General features: G+C 51.6%; 2 protein-coding genes across 2 annotated transcripts; one reads left to right on the plus strand and one right to left on the minus strand.

Moving 5' to 3' along the window:
- Positions 1 to 75: 75 nt before the first annotated feature.
- ZBTB5 (zinc finger and BTB domain containing 5) lies at positions 76 to 14416 on the plus strand. Its single transcript, XM_035016290.1, has 2 exons — positions 76 to 281; positions 9383 to 14416. The coding sequence occupies exon 2, from the start codon at positions 9387 to 9389 to the stop codon at positions 11418 to 11420; it is 2034 nt and encodes a 677-aa protein (XP_034872181.1). The 5' UTR covers positions 76 to 281; positions 9383 to 9386; the 3' UTR covers positions 11421 to 14416.
- A 307-nt stretch (positions 14417 to 14723) lies between these two features.
- GRHPR (glyoxylate and hydroxypyruvate reductase) lies at positions 14724 to 24944 on the minus strand. Its single transcript, XM_035016294.1, has 9 exons — positions 24796 to 24944; positions 23043 to 23173; positions 22001 to 22073; positions 21326 to 21442; positions 19917 to 20005; positions 18668 to 18772; positions 17806 to 17941; positions 16149 to 16279; positions 14724 to 15067 (listed from the first exon to the last, which is right to left on the minus strand). The coding sequence occupies exons 1-9, from the start codon at positions 24876 to 24878 to the stop codon at positions 14946 to 14948; spliced, it is 987 nt and encodes a 328-aa protein (XP_034872185.1). The 5' UTR covers positions 24879 to 24944; the 3' UTR covers positions 14724 to 14945.
- Between the last annotated feature and the right edge of the window lie 247 nt (positions 24945 to 25191).

Here is a 25191-nt window from a genome sequence, read left to right on the forward strand (position 1 = left end):
ATTGGTTGCAGCTCGGCCGGAGGGAGGAGGAATGGAGCAGAGTAAGCTCTCTCGCGGGCGTCACTTCCGTTTACTGTCGGCCGCCGCCGCGGTGTTCTCAGAGTGCGGCGGCGAACGGGCCGAAGAAGCTGGGGGACGAGAGGCGGGGTGGGCGGAAGGGGGAGGAAATCCCATCGCGGAGACGCCGGCCTGGACGTTCCCGCCTCCTCCGACACTGTCAGGCCGCATCGGAGAGGGGTCACCGCCTCCTCCAGCGAGCAGGGGGGCGGAGCCCGGCTCAGGTGAGGCGACCCTGTCAGCCCCGGCGGTGGTGGAGCGCGCGGGCGCGCTCACGTGGAGACCGTTGAGCTCCCGGAGAGCTGGGCCGGCGGCGCGAGCCGGCTCGCGCAGACGCGGACCGGTGACCCCCGCCTACCCTGCTGGTCTTTCTGAAGGCGTATTGTTACCCTTCGGAGCCGAGGGGCCAGGCGGGTTCTTCTGCGCAGGCGTCCCCCAGGTTCCGACGCCAGAATGTCTGCTGGGTGGGGCGGGGGCTCTTGCCCCCACGGGTCCGCGGGCGGGCGACGTTGGTTCCTGGGATGGCGTGGGAAAGGCCCAGGACCTACAGGCTGGCGGCTTAACAGAGGATCTGCCGCCCTACGGGTTGGGGTCGGCTGGCTTCGTTGCCCTCTTCCTGGCCCTGAGCGTCGGGGTTTCCTTTCAGCCGAGCAAGGCCGAGGCGGTCTGGAATCGGGGACCGGCGGTTGACCCTGGAGGGGTGGAGCCAGTCTTTTGGAATGCCCCAGCTTGTTATCTGAGGACTGTTTCTGGGCATTTATTAAATGTCCACTTTTTCCAGGCTTCGTGCTAGGAGCTGTGGGAGTTGCAGTGGTAAGAACAGCCGTTCCCCCTCTTACCCTTGTTTGGAGGACAGATTTGTACATAAATGTTAACATCAGGCAGTGAATTAAGGGGGGAGTGGAAGGTCAGTTTTTTCCCTTACAAAAAAAAAAGAAAGAAAAGGTTGTTACAGAGTCAGTCTGCATTCTGTCCTGGTGGAGGGTGCTGTAAGAAGCGAAGTTCTTTATAGGAGACAAATCCTAAATGTTTATTCGGAGGAAAATTTTTACGGAAAAGAACAGTAAAGTCTTGATTACTGATACGCTCCGGTTCTCGTAATTTGAATGAATAGAAGTAACCCTTCGCCTTCAAGATTTGAAACAGAACTTTTCGCAAAATACATTCATGTACTTTTCAGTTGTAGTTAAGTAGAAGATATTGGGATTTTTAGAGGTTGAAGAGAATGCTGTGCCTTAGTCGATGATTTGCTATCCTTGTACGGACCCTTGTGCCTTAGATAGTTAAAAAGGTGTGCTGGCCGCCTAGTTATCTTCTGGAGAACATGCTTTTCATTTGCTAAAGTCTTGGCGATTTCTGAGATGAGGGTGGTTGGCAGCAAGCTAAAAGAGCAGAGGTGGAGGGAAGAGACCAGGTGCGGAGAGAAGAAAGCGTTTTATTAGAGAACGGCTCCTAAACGAAGGGAAGGCCTGCTGCTACTATTGCTTTAACCCCCGCTGGAAATTCCAGCAAACTTGGGAGGATTGGCCTGGCCACCACAGCCAGCTTGGTGACCTGCCAGGTAAGACTAACTGGTTGGGGACCTGTTCTGGGCCCTTGTGTTTTGCTGAGTAAGTGAACCATTTAGAGTTCTGAAGTCAACTTGTTTTTTGTTCTAAAAATTGTGTCAAAACGTAGTTAGCTGGGGATCCTGGCACGCTGTATTCTGGTTAACTGAGGTATCTCTAGCAAAATTCTGAATGTGATAAGATTTGGAAGAAAAGCACCTTAGAGTAGGATGTTTTCCTAAATTTAGAGGTCAGTGCTCTCGAAAGAGACTTTGTTGAAAGACTGTCACAAGAAGTTGAAGTCATTTTTAAAAATTGCTTTTTTTCAAAATGCATGCAGATGTTTTAATATTTAAAGTACTTAGCATTGGAGCACCTGGGTGGCTCAGTTAAGTGTCCAGCTCTTTTTTTTTTTTAAAGATTATATTTATTTATTTGACAGAGACATAGCAAGAGAGGGAACACAAGCAGGGGGAGTGGGAGAGGGAGAAGCAGGCTTCCCGCGGAGCAGGGAGCCCGATGCGGGGCTCAATCCCAGGACCCTGGGAGCATGACCTGAGCCGAAGGCAGACGCTTAACGACTGAACCACCCAGGTGCCCCAAGTGTCCAGCTCTTGATGTCGGCTCAGGTCGTGATGTCCGGGTGGTGAGATGGAGCCCTGGGTGGGGCTCTGTGCTGAGCGTGGAGTCTGCTTAAGATTCTCTCTCTCCCTCTCCCTCACCCCTTCCCTCCCCTAAAAAATAATAAAATTAAAAATATTTTAAAAAATAAAGTACTTAACATGAATTATATTGAATTGCAATTCTTCGGTGGGAGTAAGACTTAAAAATATCTTACGTACAGTGAGACAAAAGCTTGCTGTAGTGCCAACACGGAATCTTGAATCTGCCTCCATTTCTCCTTGGAAAGGGAAAAGAAAAATTTAAGATATTGAGTCTGTGTTAGCTTTCAACTTATATTTTTTAAATGTAAATTTTTTATGAACAAATACTTTTCTCCTGTGTCAGTTGTAAACATATATTTCTCTTTTACTGTACTTAACACTTCTCAGATACGGACATTGAATAGTAGGAGCCAAATTTTGTTAGTGTAGCCGGTGAGCTGGAATGTAACACTACACTGCACCTTTTGTCTGAGTATGAAGTGAACTTCTCATATGCTAAAGACCAGCTGTTTCTGAGTGAACTGCTGCTCTTACAGTTGTTTTCATCATTTTCATCACTGAATAGTGGCTTTTCATCTCAAGGTTCAGTTTTGGGGGGTGCCTTTCATCTGATTAGTTATACATATATTTGCCAAAAGCTTTGATTTAGCTTTCTGACAGTTCCAACAGATTAGGAATTGTGTTGGAGTACTGATTTTTTGTAATGTAACAGGCATATTGTACTTGTACCCTGGAAGGAAGTCACTATGCACAGCTCACATCAAGGAGTGAGGAGAGTTATGTTCCATCTCTTTGAGGGTAGAGTATCTACATAATTTACTTGGAATTTTTCTGCACAGGAGATTTGACTCTTCTCTCCCATTTATGTAAGCGATCTATATCAGTACGGATCTGTGGATATTTATTTTATATACTTGGGGTATAATCCAATAGTATTTTTTTTTTAAGATTTTATTTATTTATTTATTTGACAGCGAGAGAGGGAACATAAGCAGGGGGAGTGGGAGAGGGAGAAGCAGGCTTCCTGCAGAGGAGAGAGCCCGATATGGGACTCGATCCCAGGGCCCTGGGACCATGACCTGAGCCGAAGGCAGTTGCTTAACAACTGAGCCACCCAGGCAGCCCTGTTTTTTTGTTTTTTGGTTTTTTTTTTTTAAGATTTTATTTATTTATTCATGACAGAGAGAGAGAGGCAGAGGGAGAAGCAGGCTCCCGAGGAGCAGGGAGCCCGATGCGGGACTCGATCCCAGGACGCTGGGATCATGACCTGAGCCAAAGGCAGACGCTTAACGACTGAGCCACCCAGGCGCCCCCCAATGGTATTTTATTTATCTTTTGCTCAGATTTTTCCAGTTTTGGCCTTTGGGAGCTCTTTCTCCTGTTGGGTCCCATGTCCCTTTCACATATTCCCATTTTCATGTATGTTTGTTTGTTTGTTTGAAGCATTTCCTTACTTCCTGACACTGTAAGATACTGCAGGCTTATCTTGTATATTTTCAGCCCCAATCCTAGAATCAGCCATTTCTCCAAAGAGCACTAGTTCCTTTTGTTAGAAAATGGTATTTGAAACCAAGATCTGGGCACCAGGATGCTCAGAGTGGTACTGATTTACATATCTTTGAAATTCTCTTCAATGTCTAGTTTAATAGAAGGCAGGTGGATTCTCATACCTGCTTTTGTATTCAATTTGTTGTGCTATAACCTTGATTAAAGTATACCAAGAAAAATCTACCATCACACAAATATGTACTTGGAAAAGGGAAGAGTATTTTAGTAGCTTTTTCAAATAACTTTGGATATTCTTTTCTGATACTGTAACAGAGCTCAGCAAATGGTATTTTCTTAAGTGGTTGGTTAGTTGCAATGTGTAATCTGAAACCATGTCAACAAACTTTTCATATTCTGTTACACTGAAATACATTAGTATGTATCTTGCACTTTGAATGAATTTTTATATCCATAACTTATTTTTTAACATCACACTTTATAACATTGGTCATTTGGAACATACTGATTCACTGGGTTATGCAGATCTTCCAAATGTTAATGCATTTATAATAAAAAAAAATCACATTCCATTAATATCACCAATCATCTCATTGGGTTTGAGCACTGGGAAGCTGTGAAACTCACAGTGACATGTACAAATTTCCCAAAATTCCAATTTTTACCTGAAAGCTCAAACTTTATCATAGGCAACAAATACTATAAGTTGTTTTCCTTGAAATGACAAGCTCATTTCATTCATCTTCAAGAGATGTCTGGCAAATACTCAAGTCTGAATAACCATAGTTTGTCATTGTTCTTCCAAGTTATAATGGTGTTCCATGATAAAGCAATTAGTTCAGCTTACAACTCAAAAATTGCACAAGAATTTTTCCTTACATTGCATTTTAGTATGCAGCACAATTACTTCAAGTGTACTTTCCATTTCATCTCACATAATATTAAAAAAGACATGTAGGGGCACCTGGGTGGCTCAGTCATTAAGCGTCTGCCTTCGGCTCAGGTCATGGTCCCAGAGTCCTGGGATCGAGCCCCACATCGGGCTCCCTGCTCAGTGGGGAGCCTGCTTCTCCCTCTCCCACTCCCCCTGCTTGTGTTCCCTCTCGCTGTGTCTCTCTCTGTCAAATAAATAAAATCTTTAAAAAAATAAAATAAAATAATAAAAAAGACATGTATTTAAGAATTGAAACTAACAATAATGAAGGGAACAGCATTGTAGAAGTCGCTGTGTCCAGCACACAGCAAGCATTCTGGCCAGATTGTCAAGCTCAGGTGTCCAGTCTTCCCATCAATTCTTGCAGCAGCTTCTGTGCTTAGGTTAGCTAGAAACAGTTTCTGTTGCTGCAACCGAGAACCCTGACTGATACTGCGCTCAAGCTTTAAAAAATGGAGTTAGGGACGCCTGGGTGGCTCAGCGGTTAAGCGTCTGCCTTTGGCCTGGGATCATGACCCAGTCCTGGGATCGAGTCCTGCATCAGGCTCCTTGCTCCGCGGGGAGCCTGCTTCTCCCTCTGCCTGCTCTGCCTGCCGCTCCCCCTGCTTGTGCTCTCTCTCTCTGACAAAAAATGGAATTAAAATATTTTTTTACAAAAGTTACGTGAAAAGTGATGATAGTGTTTAGATGAAAATTATATGCCTCTTTGTTAACTTTTCTGACGATGCCTGGTGATCATTATCAGTTAAGAGCATTTGCTCTCCAATACCTGCCTTTCTAGCCTTACCTGCTCTCCAGCCAGAAGAGATACGCTGCCTTCCCCACCTCAGACCTCTCCCCCCTTTTACCTCTGCGTGGAATGTATTTTACATCTCATTTTATCCAAGTGCGAACTTGTACCCAGCTCTGTCGTCAGGGCCACCAAGAAGCTGGAAATAACATTTGCCTTATCTGGGCCCCCGAGCACACTTCATCTCTTGGGTGGCACTTAGTGCTCTCCATTTGGTCATAATTTGTATATGTCGTGTTCCCGCTAAGCACCCGTGACAGTTAGGACTATGCCACATCAATCTCTGTTCCATAGCACTTAACCTTGAATGAAGCAAGCACTTCCAAACGTTGGATGAATGAATCTGTATACCAAATACACAAGTGCCTTCATGGGCTGTTGCAGCTTCTGGGTTGTATAGCCCTCCAGAACATGGCTCCCACGTTGCTGGGCCTCTTTTCTCCCTTAGTGGATCAGCTGTCTTTATTTATTTATTTATTTATTTACGCAGCTGTCAACGTGCAGCCGCCTCTTGCCCTCATTCTAGAATTGCTGTTGCTCATCTTCAGTCAGGAAACTAGAAAAACTTGAATTTTGTTTGTTTAAAACAAAAGATTATGTGAGCGCTTGAGGGACTTTCCTATGAGGAAATCTTTCAGATGTAGGCTTTGATCTTTATTTTGGATATTCTGAGGCTTTCTGGGTTTTGGCTGATTTTAGAGATAGTTGGGACTTTCAGGAAAATAACTGTTGGGTAATATGCTGTTGTAGTTCATCTGTATACAGTCAGTGCTCATTCAACAAATAATTTACTGAGCTGTGTATCAGGCACTTAGGGAGGGAGAAAGAAAATGCAGTCCCTGCCCTCAAAAACTGTTTTAGTAGAAACAGCATTTTGAGTTTGCACTAGGAATATAAGTAGGGCACTAATACCTTTTCTTATTCAAACGGAATCATGAAGTTCTAGGTCAGCTAATCCGTAGGAATTTTGAACTGGAAAACAAGGTGGCAGAGCAGGGAGAGTTGAGGGTAGAGGGAGATGGTAAGGGATCTGGCTCTCGCTTGAGTTCCCCAGTCATGCTCACTTTTCAGTCATTGATAGAGTCCCTTTTTACTAGACCTGATCTGTCCAGTTTCTGAGCCAGCCCTGACAGAGCAGAAACAGAGAGATTATAAAATTAGTAAACACTGACGGATCGAGATCTGGGGTTGACGCTGGGCACCTGAGTGCCCACCTAGTCCTAGCCGTTCCCTACTTCCACTTAGTCAAATCAGAACAATGGGCGAACATCCTAGGACTCCATGACTCGGAGCTCTGTCAGAATCCTAGACTGCTTCTCTGGGACCTTGCCTAGTTTTGTTTGCTTACACTTATTTTTGTCTGTATCATCTCTAAAAATGGAGAAAAAGTTCTGTTTGGTTATTTTTTCTGCTAGGGTCTTAACTAGATTAAGGATACTGAATGTTAAGAATTCCTTAGACTGTTAAGACACTTCCTGCAGGGGGCAACTTTGCAGGTCCTGCCCGGCACACAGGCAGCAAATCAGTCGATGGTATTTGAGTATGGGTGTGCTTTTCCTTATGAAGTCAGTTATTGAAAAGCATGTGGGTAGGTTAATATATAAGTCAAATACTTTAAAATGTGCTATTAATTGGTTTGTTCTCCTAGAACACAAATGAACTTTTTTATTAGTCTAAGTAAAGCATTATTAGGAAAGTAAATCTATTGAGAAAACAGCCAGCTCTTGATTATTCATGTTAATATAATGAGCAGTGGTATAAGTGTATTTTCTTAATTATATTTAGTTTGGAAATTACTAAAAATCTGGTCCTGCAGATAACAAATATTGTAGTATACACTTGCTATGAGTCAGATAGTTACAAATTGGTAGATTACTTGCTGTATCTCCTCCAACTATTTAGATTCATATTGTCACATTTTGAAATCTTTTAAAGAGACCTGAAGCTTTTTTCCTTGGTTTGAAGGCTTTAGACATCAGCTTTTGGTAAAACACTTACTTTTTCAGCATGAGCTCTTTTTATCGCTTTTACATTGGACCTCCAAGTTTGCCACAGTTGCTTGGTAGTTTTGAATAATCATGATCTTGATTCATGATTCTCTTCCATCAGAGCTGAGAGTAACAAATTTTATATCTCCTAAACTAACTAAAATTTTTTTAAATACCCCTTCTAGATCCACAAAGGTTTTAGGATAGCCATGTTATTTGGGTTTTTCTGAAATTATGTTTTAAACCTTATGTTTGACTGTGTGACAGATCCAACATAAACCAGTTTAAGATAAAAGCGGAATTCATTGGCTCATGAAATAGGAAATCCTAGGGTGATGCCACCTGTAGTCATGACTGGATCCCAGGGTCTTGCTGTCATCAGCACATTTGGGGGGGGGGGGTACTGCTTTCTTTTGTGTTGGCTTCCTTCTCAGACAGGCAGAAACGGCCACCATCAGTGCTAGACTTAATCTACCTTATAACTTGCAAGCTGAGTGAAGAGAATCCCAGGGCAGACTCTAACTGGCATGGCGTGGGTCACATACCCATCTCTGAAACAATCACTGGAGTCATGGGGCCAGATCTCCCTGGATTATTTGTCCACTCCTGGAACTCAGAGGTTTAGGGCAGTCTGATCTGCAGCATGAGCCCTAAGAATGGGTGAAAAGTGATTTCTCCCAAAGACTTAGTGGGCAGGACCCCCCCCCCCACCCAAAAGAGTATCCCTTGGAGATAATATTTGAATGTTAATTTGTGAGGAAATGTTAACAAGTTTCACATTGTTCCAGTTATTTGTTGCTATGTAACAAGTCACTTGCAAACTTAATGGCTTGAAACAACAAAAATCATTTTATTGTTACCTCTAATAGTTCTAGGGGTTGACTGGGCTCAGCTAGATGATTCTCTCAGGGTCTGTCATGGGGTTGAAGTCAGACCATGACTGGGGCTGAAGTCACCTTGAAGGCATACTCATGCCTGGGAGTGAGTGCTGACTGTCAGCTAGACTTGAGCTAGGCTTCCTCACGGTATGGTGCCTGGGTTCCAGGAGCAAGCCAGAAGGAGCAGGCAAAAGCTCTGTTGCCTTTTATGACCCAGCTCCCAAGTCAGTGGGAGTGGAAGAAAAACTAATTTCTGCCGTAGTCATAGATTTGCCTGGCTTCAGGGGGAATGAACACGGACTCCACCTTGATGAGAGGGTATCAGTGTCACATTGTAAGAAAGCATGCAGGATGGGCGATCTTAATGATGCCAGCCATCTTGGAAAATATAATCTGCTTTAAACATTGCCTTATTTCGAGTGACTAGTTTTTATAAAGAACATGAGATATAAATTAGGTGTGGGTTGTACTTATATTGACCAGATCACTTTGTTGCCTAGTGTATCATGTGGTATCACTGGCTCTCTGGCTGTCTTTCTCCTTTTCTAATAGCACTCTGATTTCCTGTTTGTGAATTATCTCAACCCATTTTCTGTACTGATCTGCCCCTTTCACTCTTAAGGTTGCTAAAAGACTAGAATTTCATGGAGCTTATTCACTGTCCTTAGGGAATGCAGAATTCTAATTCACTTCTATGGGATAGCTATTCCACCACTTACACGTTGGTCTTTTCTAACATGGGTCCCTAAGTGTTAAAAGTGGGTCCTATGAAGGGGAGCCTGTAAAGAGCCAGCAGCTGATGCCACATGTGTACATGCTTCTAGAATTGTTAGCCGAATTCGCATTTGTTCCTTATTTGACAGGTTTTTAGTCTGTGTGCCCATCATGAGAAATATCAACAGCTTTAAAAGGTCCAAGCTTGGCTGTCCATATCTCTTTTCATCGCACCCTCTGTGCTCTGATTTTGACTCCAGCTTTTCTAAGTCTTAACACTTTCTTTCTTTGTTTTTTCTATAGGATCATGGATTTTCCTGGACACTTTGAACAGATCTTCCAGCAGCTGAACTACCAGAGACTTCACGGGCAGCTCTGTGATTGTGTCATTGTCGTGGGGAACAGACATTTTAAAGCCCACCGCTCGGTCCTCGCAGCATGCAGCACGCATTTCCGAGCCCTGTTCTCAGTGGCAGAGGGAGATCAGACCATGAACATGATCCAGCTGGATAGCGAGGTAGTGACAGCGGAGGCCTTTGCCGCACTGATTGACATGATGTACACCTCCACCCTCATGCTGGGGGAGAGCAATGTTATGGATGTCTTATTGGCAGCCTCTCACCTGCATTTGAACTCTGTTGTTAAGGCGTGTAAACATTACTTAACGACAAGGACGCTGCCCATGTCTCCCCCCAGCGAGCGCGTCCAGGAGCAGAGCGCCCGCATGCAGCGCTCCTTTATGCTGCAGCAGCTGGGGCTGAGCATCGTGAGCTCAGCCCTCAATTCCAGCCAGAGTGGCGAGGAGCAGCCAGCCCCCATGAGCTCCTCAATGCGCAGTAACCTGGACCAGCGGACACCCTTCCCCATGAGACGCCTTCATAAGCGCAAGCAGTCTGCAGAGGAGCGGGCCAGACAGCGCCTCCGGCCCACCATGGACGAGTCTGCCATTGCTGACGTTACACCGGAGAACGGGCCGTCAGGGGTTCATTCTCGGGAGGAGTTCTTCTCACCTGATTCCCTGAAAATCGTGGATAACCCTAAGGCTGATGGGATGGCCGACAACCAGGAAGACAGTGCCATCATGTTCGACCAGTCTTTTGGTGCTCAAGAAGACGCCCAGGTGCCCAGCCAGTCAGACAATACTGCTGGCAGCATGGCCCAGTTGTCTATGGCCTCCCGTGCGACTCAGGTTGAGACGAGTTTTGAGCAGGAAGCTGCAGCCGAGAAAAGTGGTTTTCAGTGTGAAAATCCCGAGGTTGGCCTTGGAGAGAAGGAACACATGAGAGTGGTGGTTAAATCTGAGCCCCTGAGCTCTCCTGAGCCTCAGGATGAAGTGAGCGATGTGACCTCCCAAGCAGAAGGCAGCGAATCCGTGGAAGTGGAAGGGGTTGTGGTCAGTGCCGAGAAGATAGACCTCAGCCCTGAAAGCAGTGATCGGAGTTTTTCAGATCCCCAGTCTAGCACTGACAGGGTAGGTGACATCCATATTTTGGAAGTCACAAATAACCTAGAACATAAATCCACTTTCAGCATTTCAAATTTTCTTAACAAGGGCAGAGGGAGTAACTTTAGTGCAAATCAGAACAATGATGATAATATCCCAAACACTACTAGTGACTGTAGGCTGGAGGGGGAGGCCCCTTATTTGTTGAGTCCAGAGGCTGGGCCTGCGGGCGGGCCCTCCTCGGCCCCTGGCTCTCATGTGGAGAACCCGTTCAGTGAGCCTGCAGACTCCCATTTCGTCAGGCCTATGCAAGAGGTGATGGGCCTGCCATGCGTGCAGACCTCAGGCTACCAAGGAGGAGAACAGTTTGGGATGGACTTTTCCCGGTCTGGTTTGGGCCTCCACTCCTCCTTCTCCAGGGTCATGATGGGTTCCCCAAGAGGAGGAGCCAGTAACTTTCCATACTACCGACGCATAGCTCCCAAAATGCCAGTTGTAACTTCTGTCAGGAGCTCACAGATCCCAGAAAACTCTGCCAGTTCCCAGCTAATGATGAATGCGGCCACGTCCTCATTTGAAAACGGCCATCCTTCGCAGCCCGGCCCTCCGCAGTTGACCAGGGCATCTGCTGATGTCCTGTCCAAGTGCAAGAAGGCCTTATCAGAGCACAACGTCTTGGTTGTAGAGGGGGCTCGCAAGTATGCCTGCAAAATCTGCTGCAAGACTTTTCTGACCTTGACAGATTGCAAGAAGCACATCCGAGTTCACACAGGTGAAAAACCCTACGCCTGCCTCAAGTGCGGCAAGAGGTTCAGTCAGTCCAGCCACCTGTATAAACATTCAAAGACCACGTGCCTGCGCTGGCAGGGCAGCAGTCTCCCCAGCACTTTGCTCTAACCCGGCCGCTCGGCAGCAGGCCGGCGCCAGTCGTCGCACCGAAGCGGCGGCTCTTGTGGTTGGTGGTAGAGGCCACTGGGCTGGAGGCCTCGGGCCCCCCGATGGCTGGTGCAAATGCCGGTGACTAGCAGCTGGAGAGTACATGCGCGGGGCCGTTGGGCTGCGGCCGCATCTCGCGGTGAGATGCACACTTCAGAGAGGGACGCGATCCCTGAAACCGAGTTCTTCCTTAGGGTTGAGTACTGCGGTCAGAAAGTAGCTTGTAATTGATGGCGTTAAAAGTGGCACATTTAAAAATTAAAAATCGAAGTGCAAAAAAATTTTTTTTAGCAATTTTTGTAAAACTCTGTGAAGCATTTAAGTAAATTTCCTATATCCTCCGAAGGGAATATTATGTACCCGTACAGCGCTGCACACCATACTTACGTGTAGCCGGTGGCGATCTTGTGCCTGTCTGAAAGGAAGGCCCTTGGGGACGTGCCTGTCCGCCACAAATGCTTTAAAGTGTATCAGGAGCTAGTCCGAGGTACTGTATTTTTAATTTTTGTCTCAATTGCAGTCACAGACACTGCACTTGGATGGTGCTGACACTGGGTCCAGAGCGAGCATTCTCCGGACTGTTAGGTGTACATACTTTTGAAAACATCACTGCTGGATAGATGTTTTAACAACTTTTCCTGGTTTTAAAAACACAGTTGTAAATGGAGTATGTACCGTAGGGAGTGGCAAGTAAGGTGTTGTTTCTGTACGTGCTGTTTTAGCAGTATTTTACCCAACCTGTATTACATACGTTACAGTTCCATGTTTGGAAGTCAGAAAAGAGCTAGTGTTTGTCTTTGTTAAATGATGTGGAGTCCTGTTTTGTGGGATCTTTCATGGTGCATCCACCCTTTGCTCCATCCAGGCTTTGGGGGCCCGTCCAGCCTGACACATCTCACCAGTGACAGGCCCGCTCTCTGCTTTGCTTCTCCGCACTCCTGCCCCGCGTGGCATCTTGTCCAGGCCTGCATTACTGTTTTGTTGCAGACTAACCAAAAATGATGCTAACACATCTCCACCGTGGGTTGATCACTTTTATATACTATAGTTTTAAAGTCTAGACCCTGAGCTTTTAGCGTTGTTGCCCCAACCCAAGACTGAATGTCTCAAATTGTTTAAAATCCAAACATAGTAGCGGTGTTCCCAGGTAAATATTTTCCAGACTTTGTAAGAGAGTTGGGCAGCCCAGAGCACGGAACCGAGTAGCACCGGAGATGGCTGGAGGACACAGTTGGGCCACTGCCCGGGGCCTCCGTGGCCCCTGCCTCGCTTCGCCAGCCCCACCTGCGCCGTCAGGGCTGTCGGCGGCACCTGTGCAAGGCCGAGCCCGGGCTCGTGTGCATCCAGGGTGACAGGTCTTTGGAGAGCTCGTGAAGTCAGTTTAATTCATGCATGAACATGAGTTCATTTTTTATACGGCTCTTTCAGAGACACCAAACCGTTGTGCGTAAATCGAAAGAAGTCCTTCGGTTCTTATTTAGAACTGTTTAGAAAGCTAAGTACGTGTAGCCTAAAACAATCAGCATGTGTTTTCTCCCCTTACTCTAGTGTGTGCAGTTACACATCTGTCTGTGGATAAACTCACATTGTTCATAGTCAGGCTTAGCATCTCCTATGAACTGATTCCCAGGGAGGAAAGCCAAAAAGGAAACTTCTGTGATTCCTCTCCTTTCCAGCAGACGTGGGAAAGAGACCGTTGGAGGATATGGGATCACGTGTGAAATGCAGTTGTGCATGCGGCTGTTGCTGGAGTCGTGTTCTGACTGGATGTGAGGGGGCTCTTCGTCTACCCCTCTGCTTTATGTGGGGACCAGTGTCTTGTGGGGAGATTAACCTTGGGAGGCAGGTGGGTCAAGGCGGAGCACAAGAGAGGCCCTGCCTGGGCCCGGGGAGAGGAGCCAGCAGCACGGGGAAGAGCAGGGGTAGCTCTCTTCCCTTCCATCTTGAGGGGGAGGGGCCGGGAGGCTGTGCCTCACCTCAGCTCAGCCTTAAGTGGACTTTGCTTTAGGGCCTGTCTCTGATAGAGCGCCCGGAGCCTTGCCTCTCCACTGCTAGATGGAATCTGGAATCTCTCATCTACCTCTTAGTCGGTTTCTACATGTGAGAAGCAAGCTTTGGGGCCAGTGTCCTCATACATACTATAGAACTTAAAAATAATTCAGAGGTTCCCTGCAAAACTAGTCTCAGGGTTCCTGTGATCCGTAGCTTCTACCTGAATTAGAACTGGTTTGGGGTACCTGAATTTTGATTGGTTAGCCTTAATTATAGCCTGGCATAATCATTTCTGGTGATCAAATCATAAAGTTCTATCAGGGCACCTACGTCAGTGGTGCTATGCTGGTCAAAATTTGAGATTTTGAAATAAAAAATTTGTCACATTCATGCCTCTAACTAAGTATGTGTTCTTTTTTCTTCGCTTAGGTTATTAAGGTTGAAAGAAAAAAGGGAAGTAGTATGGCTTTCTCTCCTAACCCTGCTTTGACCGGTACTTTTCTAAAAAACCCAAATCTCCTCCAAAATACTCTTAATGCTGTCAATCACAGTTACGGTCATTGCCCTCAATTCAGTCCCTCCACTCTCCCTGCACTCTGTGTGTCTTTGAGGCAAAGATGTGTGTGCGGTTCTGTTCTCAGCACACCCAGTCCTCCTCTGACAGCCCGCTTCAGCCTGCGCTTTCTGCCGCTCCCTTACCTGCCTGGCTCCCTTACCTGCCTGCCTGCCGGGGTGAAAGCTCCATCTGCCGGCTGGGCTTGGCTGTGGGGAAGAGCCGGAACCGGATTCCCTCGGCAGGAGCGGGGCTTTGGCAATGCAAGAGGCCTGGCCTCGGGAGGAGTAAGCCCCGTGGTGATCAGAGCAAGGGCATCCACCTGGGGGACGGGGGTGGTGGAGCGGTGGACAAAGGAGCAAAGTGTGAGGGTGCTGAAATGGATTTTAAAATAAAAATTAAGAAACTCCTACCTCCAGTTATTCTTGACCAAAACAATAAGAGTACTCTGACCCTACCTGGTTCTCTTTGCCGTGTATATTTAATTAGATGATCTAGGTAGCAGATTTAAGTGCCATGGTCGTCCCATCCCCGGTGAGGGACAAGTGAAGGAGTTGAGATGAGCGGTAAGGTGGTTTGGACAGGTTCTAAAAGTTCACGTGCTGGGGGGGCCGGGGGAGGGATGGGGGAGAGCAGAACCCACAGGTCACCAGATGCCCTGATTTTAGAAAGGTAAGCAGATGCCCTTGTTAGCTTCTCCCAGTTACAGGCCCACACAGTCTCTCAGAGAACTCTTTAATAAGATCACATACTTTTGGCTCAGAGTTTCCAACCACAAAAGCGGCAAGCCCGTGTATCAGCACCAGTCTCCCTTCTGCAGGATCAGAACAGAGGAGACTTTTTTCCTTGGCTCCCGTCCTGTGGGTCCAAGTCCAGCCTGCGCTCACTGACAGACCCCAGGGGCACGGTGGGCCTCCTGGCCCTCAGCGCCTCCTGTCTGGCTACAGCTTGAGTTCACTGGGCATCGGCTCCCCTCGCAGGCCAGCCAGCAAGTTGTTAGCTGCCAACAAGGACATGGTGTTTCGGGTTCCGTAGGTGGCGCTGCCAACGTGGGGCAGGATCACTGGAAAGGGGAGGAGAGGGAGGTAAGGGTGTGTCAAGAGCCTTAAAGTGGGCCCTGTTTTCCTGACTAGGGGTTGCAGGGAGAAGAAGAATGAGAACCTGCCTTAGTGTTCTTTGATTCGCCTTCCTGTCATTTGTCTTTGATTGGCCTACTGTCCTTACGTGCTCCACTCCTGTGGGGCTGAGGGTTAGGGGAACGGTACAGGGACTCGGGGCTGCTGGAACCCAGACGCAAGGGTGGCAAGAGATTCGGATCCTAAATACGAGGATGTCGAGCCCAGAAGGGGTCTTGGAGCCTATCTAGACAAAGCCCTTCAGCTACCAGACGGTGAAACCAGGCGCCAGTTCAGCCTAGAAGTTGCAGCACTGATCGTCCACACCACACCCATGCCCCTGAAAGTGGTGCCACAGGGCGTCTGATCTACACAAATAACTACAAGATGAAAGGGCGGACAGACCAGCTCCCTCTGGCCCCACTGCAGAGCAAGTAAGGTCACTTGTCCCCAAAGAAGGCCTTTCGAAAGCAGCATCCAGGGCACCGAGCTGCACTGCCAGGCCTGCGGGGATGGGACCGTTCCAGCTGTGGGCAACAGCCCAGACGGGACAGCCAACGCTCCTCCTTTCAGCCTGCTGCGGACGGTGGGCACAGTGGAGTTTCTAAGGGCTACAATAATGGGGGCCTTCCTGTGGGGTTCCATCCCAGAGTGTACATAAAGGACAGGGACTGGCTCAGCCCCTACAGTTACGTAAGAGCCTGGAGACAGAAAGCACACCAGCTACCTGGACAGACAGAACTTTATATAAAGAGCTGTTAACCAGGCACAAAGTAACTGGGGAGGCTAAGAAGCAACCACTGAGGCAGCGCTTCTCCAAGTGCGGCCCTCGGCCCCGCAGCATCGGTGCTCAGGACGCCCCTCCCCTGCGTCGCAGCGTGCCAGTGTCACCAACAACCTCAACAAGCACGGTCCCAGGTGTGCCCCCCCTGTGCCCGGTACTGCTCAGGGTAGCTCTGCACCCAGCACCTCCAGACCACCTCTAACTCCCGCGGGCCCAGGTGACTGCATCGGAAAGTCAGTTCTCACCACAGTTCTTCAGGGTCAGGAGAGGGTGGTCTGTAGGCAGCGGTTCCGGGGTCGTCACATCCAGTCCAGCAGCTGCAATCTGCCCGCTAGTCAAGGCCTGGTACAGGTCGTCCTGGTTCACCACGTCTCCCCTGGGAAGGACAGTGGTGCCATGGATGCCCCCACGCTCCCTCCACCCAGGCCTCCTCCCACGGAATGGATTTCCCCGCGGACCAGGCACACTGGGCACTGACTTTGAAAGCAGTAAGGCTGATAAGCTGCTTCTTTTTTTTTTTTTTAAGATTTTATTGATTTATTTGAGAGAATGAGAGAGAGAGAGAGAGCACATGAGAGGGGGAGGGTCAGAGAGAGAAGCAGATTCCCCCCTGAGCAGGGAGCCTGATGCAGGACCCGATCCCGGGACTCCAGGATCATGACCTGAACCGAAGGCAGTCGCTCAACCAACTGAGCCACCCAGGCGCCCTGATAAGCTACTTCTTTACAGTAAGTCTGTGCAGTAACACTGGGAACCCCAGCCCCACCACTACGTAGCTGTGTGACCTTGGGCAGGTGTGTCACCTTCCTCCGTAAGACGGGGAGAATACACCCCACTCCCAGGCGTGCTTACTGACCCACGATCTGCATCTGTGTGGGGCCCCATCCAGGTGTGTCTGCCCGAGAACGTGCTGAGAACCACGGCGTCACGCTGTGGGGCGCGGGCCCAACACAAGGATACACCTAACCACATCCACCCGAGGGAGCAGCCCTCCCTCCTGTGACTGAGCCACTGAAGGAAAGAAAGGACTGGCTCGAGACTTCATCCTGCACCCGAAGTAATACTCGTTGGGCAGGCAACAATGCACAGTACCCGGCCCAGTCCTGGGTCTGTGCGGGGGCTCCGTACACCGAGGCTACCGTCGGCCGTCAGCGCCAGCCCTGCGCTCCCGCCTGATCCACCTCCCCTCCAGGGCACCTCCTTTGCGGCTAAACATTAATAATGACGGGGGCCTCTGGAGTGGAGAGACCTGAGGCGGACCCCATGGAATCCCTTCCTTTGCCTTTACTTGCCTCCAAACTGGTTTAAGCAGGTTCAAAGGGCACCATCCAGGCAGGGATTGGAGTGGCAGAGAGGGAAGGTCTGCCCCCATAATATGCCCAGTGGCCTGAAGGCACCCTGGGGACACTGTGATAAACCGAGATAAGTTGGGTTGGGGCCTATCTTTCCAGAAGCACCACGGTTCAAGCTGTCACTAACTCAGACCGATAGACCCAGGCTCAGTGTTACGGTAGGTCAGCCTCTGAAGGGCTGTTAAGGTCGTTACACCCAACTCTTTGCAGCAGAGAAGAACATGGGCCGCCCAAGGTTACCTGGTCACTGGCTGCTATCACGCCTCCACTCCCCAAGCCAACTCTGCCACGGGCCCAGCCCTGAGCATGGCTCAGGGAACTGCTGGGAACCAGACAGGCCAGGCCTGCTCTGAGGGCTCCTCCTCCCAGCCTGGGGCACTCTCCTGTGGCCTTTACTGTATTTCAGAGCTGGGGCTGGCTGGTGGTTGGTTTAGGGAGCAGCAGGCTCTGCCCAAGGTCTCAGGGACAAGCCATGGGGATCCCGGCAGCAGGGATAGCCCCTCTCTAGACATTCTCGGTGCCCCAGGGAGCTTGGGCGGCCCCAGCGTACCTGCTGATGTTGACAAACACAGCCGTGTTTTTCATCTGCTGGAAGAAGTCCTTGTTGCAGAGCCCCTTGGTTGCAGGGGTTAAGGAGCAGGCCACGATGATGAAATCAGACTCAGCAGCCAGCTTGGGGGTGGACACTGGGGGAGGGCAGGGTTCCATGAGATGCTGAGTCCCAGGCTGGAGACAGCAAAAGGATGGGAGACCAAACCCTTGCCTCCTCCTGCCAAACTGGAAACTCCCAAGATGCTTCCTGAAGGCCTCGCGTCCACCCAAACACCTCTGATAACTGACAGCTACTGGTGGGGTCCTGGTGTACTACATCGTTTATCCAGCCCCCTGGTCTCACAGATGGGGAAACTAAGGCCAGAGAGGGGCAGGAGCTTGGTTCAAGGTCACCACCTTCAGGGTCCAATGTGCCAAAGGGGTGAGGAATGGCTAAGATCTAGGTGTCCTGTGCTCACGACACTGTGCACCCTCCAGGGGGCTGGATCCACTGGACACAAGGCTGGGGGACAGTGCTCACCAGTTTATTAGGGAAACCGGGTGTCCAAGTTCCCAGCAATTCCTTACGTCTGTCACCATCCCTGCTGCTCTGCCCAGGCACAGAGGGCGGTGACAAGGAACTCTGAGAGACAGGAAGCCTGGAGAGCTCTCAGGCATGAAGAGAACTCACCGTGTGGCCTGGGTACGTCCCTGTGCTCTCCGACTGGGCCCCTGCATCCAGGGGCAGGTGGCCTAGCTAGTACTTGAGGGACGCCACAGGCCCCAGACGCACCTGCCTGAAATGCTGCCACTACAGAAATACAGAGGCACCTCTAACCAGGCACAGATGGGGCTCCTGCGGAAATCAAGGTTTTACTTACCAAACTCTGCCTGGAATTCTGCAGCTTCCTGAGGCTTGGGCTGGCGCCCCGTGTACAGAAATCTCTGGACACCGAATGGCTTCAGACGCTGAGCAATGGCCTGGCCTGGAGGCAAAGAGAGTCCTGGCTCGTCTCCAACCCCTCAGAGGGCAGGAGCAGCACCCAGCAGCTCCAGGGACAGGGAGCCCCTGGGGGGGGGGGGGGGGGGTAGGGAAGCATACTTCTGACTTTAACTGGTCCTGACCCAGTAGAACCAGCCCCCCACAGGCCCATACCACCCTTAGGGGACCATGTGACAGCCCTTCAGAGACCCAAAGGCAGCACCACCACTCCTCGGCAGTGGTGACTGGCTTCTGCTGTCCTCACACATCCTGGGCACCTTGAGGGCCATTTGCTAACCATCCCTGAGAACTGGGTCTGGCATCCCAGAAGCGGTCTGACCAAGCAGTCCCCTCCCTCCTTCTGGACCCTCTGCTTTTATTGACGCAGCCCAGACCTCTTAGGACTTTTCGGTGGCCTGGCCAAACTGCCAACTCGCCCCAAATCTTTCAAGACATTTTCACACGTGCTGCTCAGGAGACAGGCTTGGGTGGCTGGATTTCCAGAATCGGAATGTGCCCCAAAGCTGGTGGGTTCCTCCAAGCAACTCTCCGGTATGAGGCACTGCTGGCCGGCCAGACTGTCCATACTCTCCCGCCCCATCCTCCCCTCTGGACCAGGCTGAGGCCGGAGAGCCACAGACAGCTGCCCGGCTGAGCTCAAGCCTTTAGGCCAGACTTCTCCAAGCCGGGGCCCCTGGGAGAAAACTAGCTCTGCCCCGTCGGCAGAATCACAGGTAAGCTCTGCTCCCTGGACCCGCTGGTTCCTGAGTTAAAGCTTTACATTTTGGCAGGCCTGGGGGAGGACGGGCTGTCCCACAGGAAGCCCCTCCTCAAGGCCCCAACCCAGCCATCGCCACTTTCATCTGTTCTGTATGGAGCTGTAACCATAAAGAATCCCGACTTTTCAACTTGCTTCTGTCACCTAGCCAGTTCTCAAGGAACTCCTATTTTCATTTCTTTTATTTTTTGTTTCTGCCTGTGTTTTATGAAGCTGGGTCTGGACAGCGACTGCATGCAAAGTGCACTGGGAACTTGGCCAGTGGTGGCCACTCTTTCCAAAGGATGGCCAACACCCAGACACCGGGCACCAGAGACTCAGACGAAGCCAAGGTTGCTGGGGCGGGCCAGAGGGAAGGTGGGGGCCTCACCTATGCGTCCCAGCCCGATGATGCCCACGGTGCTCCGTGTGAGTCCATAGCCACACATCCACAGGGGTTTCCATGAGGTCCAGCCACCGCTGTGGGGAGGGGAGGGGTGGGTAAGAGCCCCGGCCTCGGGCAAAGGTGAGGGCTCTCTGTGAACGAACAAAACCAGGACCCCCAGACAGGGACTGTGGTCTAAGGGGTAGAAGACCCTGCTCTCCAGCTCATAGGACAGTCCACAGCATGAGTTACACCATAGCCACTGAGCGCTGTGGATGAGCAGCTACAATGACTCTTCCTTTAAAGCCACTGGACGACAGACTCCGAGGGCTGGGAGGGGCCTTAGAAGTTCTCATCCCATTTTGCAGATGGGGAACCTGAGACCAGAAAGGGTGCCCTGCCTGAGGCCACATCCAGCCAGGGCAGAGGTGGGAGCAGCAGGTTGCAAACTCGGGATTTGGGATTCCAAAACCAGTATTCCCAGTGCCCCAGGGAAGCAACACAAAGTAAAGCCATAGGCCCAGCCATTGCCCTGGGTGGACAGGGGGATGGAGGCTGCCTTGAGCCACCTCCGAGAAGGGTGCCGACTCCCCGGGCAGGAGGGTGAGCGGGACGTGCGGCACTGTGTCTCCTCAGCCCAGCGCTGCCCTCGGTGTCTGCCTCGGTCCCAGGCCCACCCCGGGGCCCCAGCTCCTGGTCCACAAACGCCGAGGGCCTGCACAGGCCCATCTGCCGGCCTCCCTGCAGCCGCAGTGCCTTCCCGAACCCTCTATAACACACAGACCCAAATCCCTGATCTGAAACCCTCGGGCCAGGGTTTTCAATTTTCCGATTTTAGAAAGGTTGTCTGGTGCATATTGTCTAGTCTATATAATAACACCCTCAGCAGTATCTAGGGTGGTACCTGTTGTCAAACACACCAGTTATCTGCAGCAAAACATGCATATTCACACAGCGTGAGAAAAATAAAGATCATAAATAGCCTCTTGTCATTTCCAGTCAGGTTTTGCCACCAAAAGATTTATGAAACCACCTTCAGTTTTCCGAGCTCTCGGATTTCTGCATCACGAGCAAGGACGGAGGACCTATCTCCTCAACGTGCTCAAGAGGATGCCCACCTGCTACTTCTCGTGGGAAGCCTCTGATCCATACCCCTGCCCCTACTTCCTCGCCAACCAGGCAGGACTGATCTGGCCCTCCCTATCCTCCTCTCTCACAAATTTCCCCTCAAAGCCACGATTCCCCCACATTTCTCTTCAGCTCTGCCCTGTCCCTCAGTAGTCTGGCTGAGTCTGTCCCTGCTCACTAGATGAGGCACCCCCGGGGACAGGGATCACATCCGGGCCAGGGGGACGCCGGGGGCTCAGGAACCAGCTGCCGAGCACAGCCAACTTTCCTGTCAGGGGTTCACTCACTTCTTCACCTCCTCGATGGCTTCTGGCAAGCGGCGACAGGTGGTGAGCAGCAGGGACATGGCGAGTTCTGCCGTGGCGTCTGTCAGGACATCTGGGGTGTAGCCCACACGGATGCCGCTACGAAGCCAAGATCTGGTGGTCACCCAGGCCTCAGGCACCTTCACCAATTTCTAGCTCTGGGACATCTCCAAGCTGCTGCTCTGCTCCCTCTTTGCACTGCCCACCGGGAAGCTCCGAGTGGTAAAGGAGCAACTCAGGGACGATCAGCCTCCTTCCTGGTTCGCTTCTCTCCCGCGTGGCGAAGGACGCGAAGATGAAAGGTCACGGCCCCAAGTCTGGGGCAAATAACTACTCGACCTTTCTGAATCTCCAAAATCTAACAAGGGAAGTAATACTACCAGTAGCCTTTCCTACTTCAAGGAGTTGTGGTGAGGGTCAACAACCAGGCTGAACAGGAAAGGGAGCCACCTGGCAGATGCAGTTACCCACAGCTCCTGACGGTTCGGGGCCTGTCGGACCTGCCCTGTGCTCACGCGGACGGACTGCACGCTCAGCCCCCTCCCAGTCTCACTGAAGGGCGGAGGGGGCTATGAGCAAATAAAGACCCAGCTCCCTCTCCCGCTCTGGGAGCCAGCCCTCACCCCAGACCCCTTCCAGAGCGCAAGCTGCTTTTACCGCTTTTTGATTTCCTCCAAAGCCAAGTGGTCAACGCCCACAGACATGGTGCTGATGACTTTGAGATTGCCTCCTGTTGTGCAGAAAAAGCACTGTTTGTATCTTTCCTTGTGGGGTTCCAACCCACACCACTGGGGATACCATGGGGCCAGCTGCTTGTTATTATTTTCTGAGAGTAAGAGAAAGGCCGACATCTCTGTTCCTCGCTAGAATCCTGAACAACCCTACCTGACAGACTCGACCATCCGACTTGACTCCTCCATTGCAGACGCTGTGGCTCAGGGAGGTGAAGTGGCCGGCCCCAGTCACAAGCTGCCGAGTGGCAGAGCTGGGCTTCGCGCTGGGGCCTCTGACACCAAGGCCTCCACTCCTACCCACAGGAATGTTCCCTCAACAAAGCCTCCAGTCTCCTTTGACCACACCTGGGGCCCTGCTGTGGACACACTGGGGTGTCCACTGAGAAGCGGCCGGGGTGCAAGGACGGAGGATCTATCTCCTCAACGTGCTCAAGAGGATGCCCACCTGCTCACACCCTCTCTACGGGGCAGGGCACCAGAAAGCTCCAGGGCCAAGGCTGGGGCATGGATTGGCTCAGCACTGACTTGTGAGGGTTCTCCCCATCTGGCAGCCTCTAAGTCTGAATCTTTCCTCAAAACGACTTTCTAGGGTGACATTTACCCTGGCCCAGGGCTGGGCCCCGTGACTGGCGCTAACACACCCCGGGTGCCTCCTAGTGCTTGGCACTGAGACGGGCCCTCCTGCAGGAGACAAATGAGCCCAGGAGGGACAGGGCCTTTCTCGAGGTCATAAGCAAGGCTGTGGCAGGGCTGGATAAGGGCCCAGGGACTCGGGTGCTCCCTCCACACCACCCTTTGCCCTGCTAGCTCCCTGCAGGGATTCGCAGCCAGGAGAGGAGCAATGCCTGTGACAGAACTGAGAGGTCACTGTGGGCCTGTGGGGGGAGCCAGCCACAGCAGACTGAAGTGCCCTACGGGGCCAAGACACCCTTGGAATCCTCCCCAGCCCTGCCCAGTGCACACACCTGCAGCATCCAGGAGCCTCTTGTCCACTCGGTCAGAGAGGAGGCAAAGTAGGCCGTGGGCCCCCACCACACCTCGCTCCAGCTCCTTGGCAGGGATTGGCTCATCTGAATCCCAGTGCTCCACCTCACAGCTAAAGACCAAAGAAAGACCACTCAGAAGCAGCGGAGCCACAGATGCCCCCAGGCTCCCGAAGGCCCCCTGGGACTGCACCTCCCTCTCAAAGTGAGAAACACTGCCTTCTGCTTGCTCCAGCCTCAGGCTGCCTGGGGCTGGCTGAGGAGTCAGGGTCAGGCTCGGGCGGCCTCAGAACTGTCCCGAGAGGGTGGCTGAGGGTAAAGGGCTGTCACAGAGTGGAGGTCACCAGAGCCTGACCAGAGCCTAGTCTAAAAAGAGAAAGTCATGGGGACAGCTCTCAGCTCAAAGCAAGGAAGAACTTTATCACCCTCACAGGAGGCCTCATGGCCAGTGGGGGGCGGTGGCCTGAGGTGGGCAGTCCCTGCACCAGTTGAGGCTTGACTGTCCTGTCCTGGGAGTCCATGCCACGGGAAAGTCTCCTACTTGCACTCTGCCGGGAAGGATAAGATCAAAGCAATGCACCGTGGAGGAGTCTGAGGGCACACTTCCACCACAGCTCGTGAGCAGTGGAGGCGTTCCCAGGGGTGCTGCCCAGCCTCCCAGTCCTTGCCATTTAATTCAGTGCCCCCATCACATATAGCAAGACACAGGGCGGCGGCCGGCACCTCCCAGAACACCCTGCTGCAGCACCTGGCTGACCAAGGGCCTGGCACAGGCCACCCTGCACCCTCCTTTCCACGGGCATGGCACTCAGAGCTAGAGCTGCTCAAGCCCCCGCCATGACTGCTCCCCCCCTCCCCCGCCGCCCCCAGTGCTTGCAACCTGGCAGGTCCCTGACAAAGGTTTTGTTGCACTGAACAAAACAAACAAATCTCATTTTTGCATGGCCCTGGTTTCTGAGCCTGGGTTCCACCTTCTCCCTGCCAGACACTGGCTGCACAGACCTGGGTAACACAGTGTTCCCGCTGCAGTCAGACAGGCTGAGGTCAAATCCCAGCTCTGCCACACTGCAGCTGTGACTTTGGGCAAGGCCCTTAACCTCTCCCAGTTTGCTCATCTGTAAAATGGGAATTATAATACCAACTTCAGAGTGTTGCAAGGATTAAGCATTTATGTCTACGAAGAACCTGGAAAACTGGCATGTTAATGGTCATGAGAGGCCCCTGCCAACTATCCAAAGGGACCAGGCCAGTGACTGCGAAGGTCCCTGACCCTGCCAAAAGTGACCTCAAGGGTAAAGGATTAACAGCCTGGATCTTGCGTCACCGGCGGCGTCCCGTCTCCCCAGGCCTTTCCCTTCACCCGCACTGCACGTGCCAGGGGAGCTGCGGGTCCCGGCGTCACTGCGATAGGCTTGGACAAGGCTAGGCCCAGAGAACTTTTTTTAAGCCTCCCAAAACTCCATGACCGTCCAGGCCGGGCACAGGTTGGCAAGGCCGGCCAAGACGCAAGCGCAGGATCCGGGCTCCCTCTGGGCCCTCCCCACCAAAAATAAGTGGGGTTCAGGAGGCCGCCCCCAGCCCGCCCCCGCCCGCCTGGAGACGCTGAGTCACCCAGTGTGCGGGGTGTCGGAGATCCAGGGGAGGGCCCGGGCTCCGCAGCCCCTTCCCCGACACCACCCCCCGCGCCAGCCCGGGCCCGGGGACTCGGCGTGCGGCGGGGGCGCGGCGCGCTTACTCTGCGGCCCGGGCGAGCGCGGCCCAGCCCTCGGGGGGGATCCTGCGGGTGACGAACACCTTCATGAGTCTCACTGGCCTCATCCACCTTGCAACTGCGGAACACGGACCCGGACCTCCAGAAGGAAGCGGGACGCGACGGGAGGCGGGGCGGGGCCTCGGAAGGGGCGGGGCCGGAGCTGGGCGGGCGGGGTCGGGGGAGGAGGGTAGGGAGGGGGAAAGGTTGGGGGGAAGTGGAGGTGGGGGAGAGGGAGCCCGTGGGCCTCGAGGAGCGGGACTGTGTGTGTTCAGGGAGTGGCAGTGACAGTGTGACTCTGTGGGGTGGAACTGTGGCGCCCCTAGGTGTGTGTCTCGTGAAGCTGTGTGCATGATCAAGCCCTCATGAACTGGGACTTGT

Source organism: Mirounga leonina, unplaced genomic scaffold, assembly GCF_011800145.1.
Source record: "Mirounga leonina isolate KUSES-001 unplaced genomic scaffold, KU_Mleo_1.0 Mir_170, whole genome shotgun sequence".
Lineage (NCBI taxonomy): Eukaryota > Metazoa > Chordata > Mammalia > Carnivora > Phocidae > Mirounga > Mirounga leonina.

Excerpts from the sequence above, each read along its gene's own strand:
- ZBTB5 (XM_035016290.1), top strand. The coding sequence starts at position 9,387 with ATGGATTTTCCTGGACACTTTGAACAGATCTTCCAGCAGCTGAACTAC.
- GRHPR (XM_035016294.1), bottom strand. The coding sequence starts at position 24,878 with ATGAGGCCAGTGAGACTCATGAAGGTGTTCGTCACCCGCAGGATCCCC. Across the intron at positions 23,174-24,795 it reads GCGCTCGCCCGGGCCGCAGA|CTGTGAGGTGGAGCACTGGG; the intron begins GTAAGCGCGCCG and ends TTTGGTCTTTAG. Across the intron at positions 17,942-18,667 it reads AGAATTCCAGGCAGAGTTTG|TGTCCACCCCCAAGCTGGCT; the intron begins GTAAGTAAAACC and ends GCCCTCCCCCAG.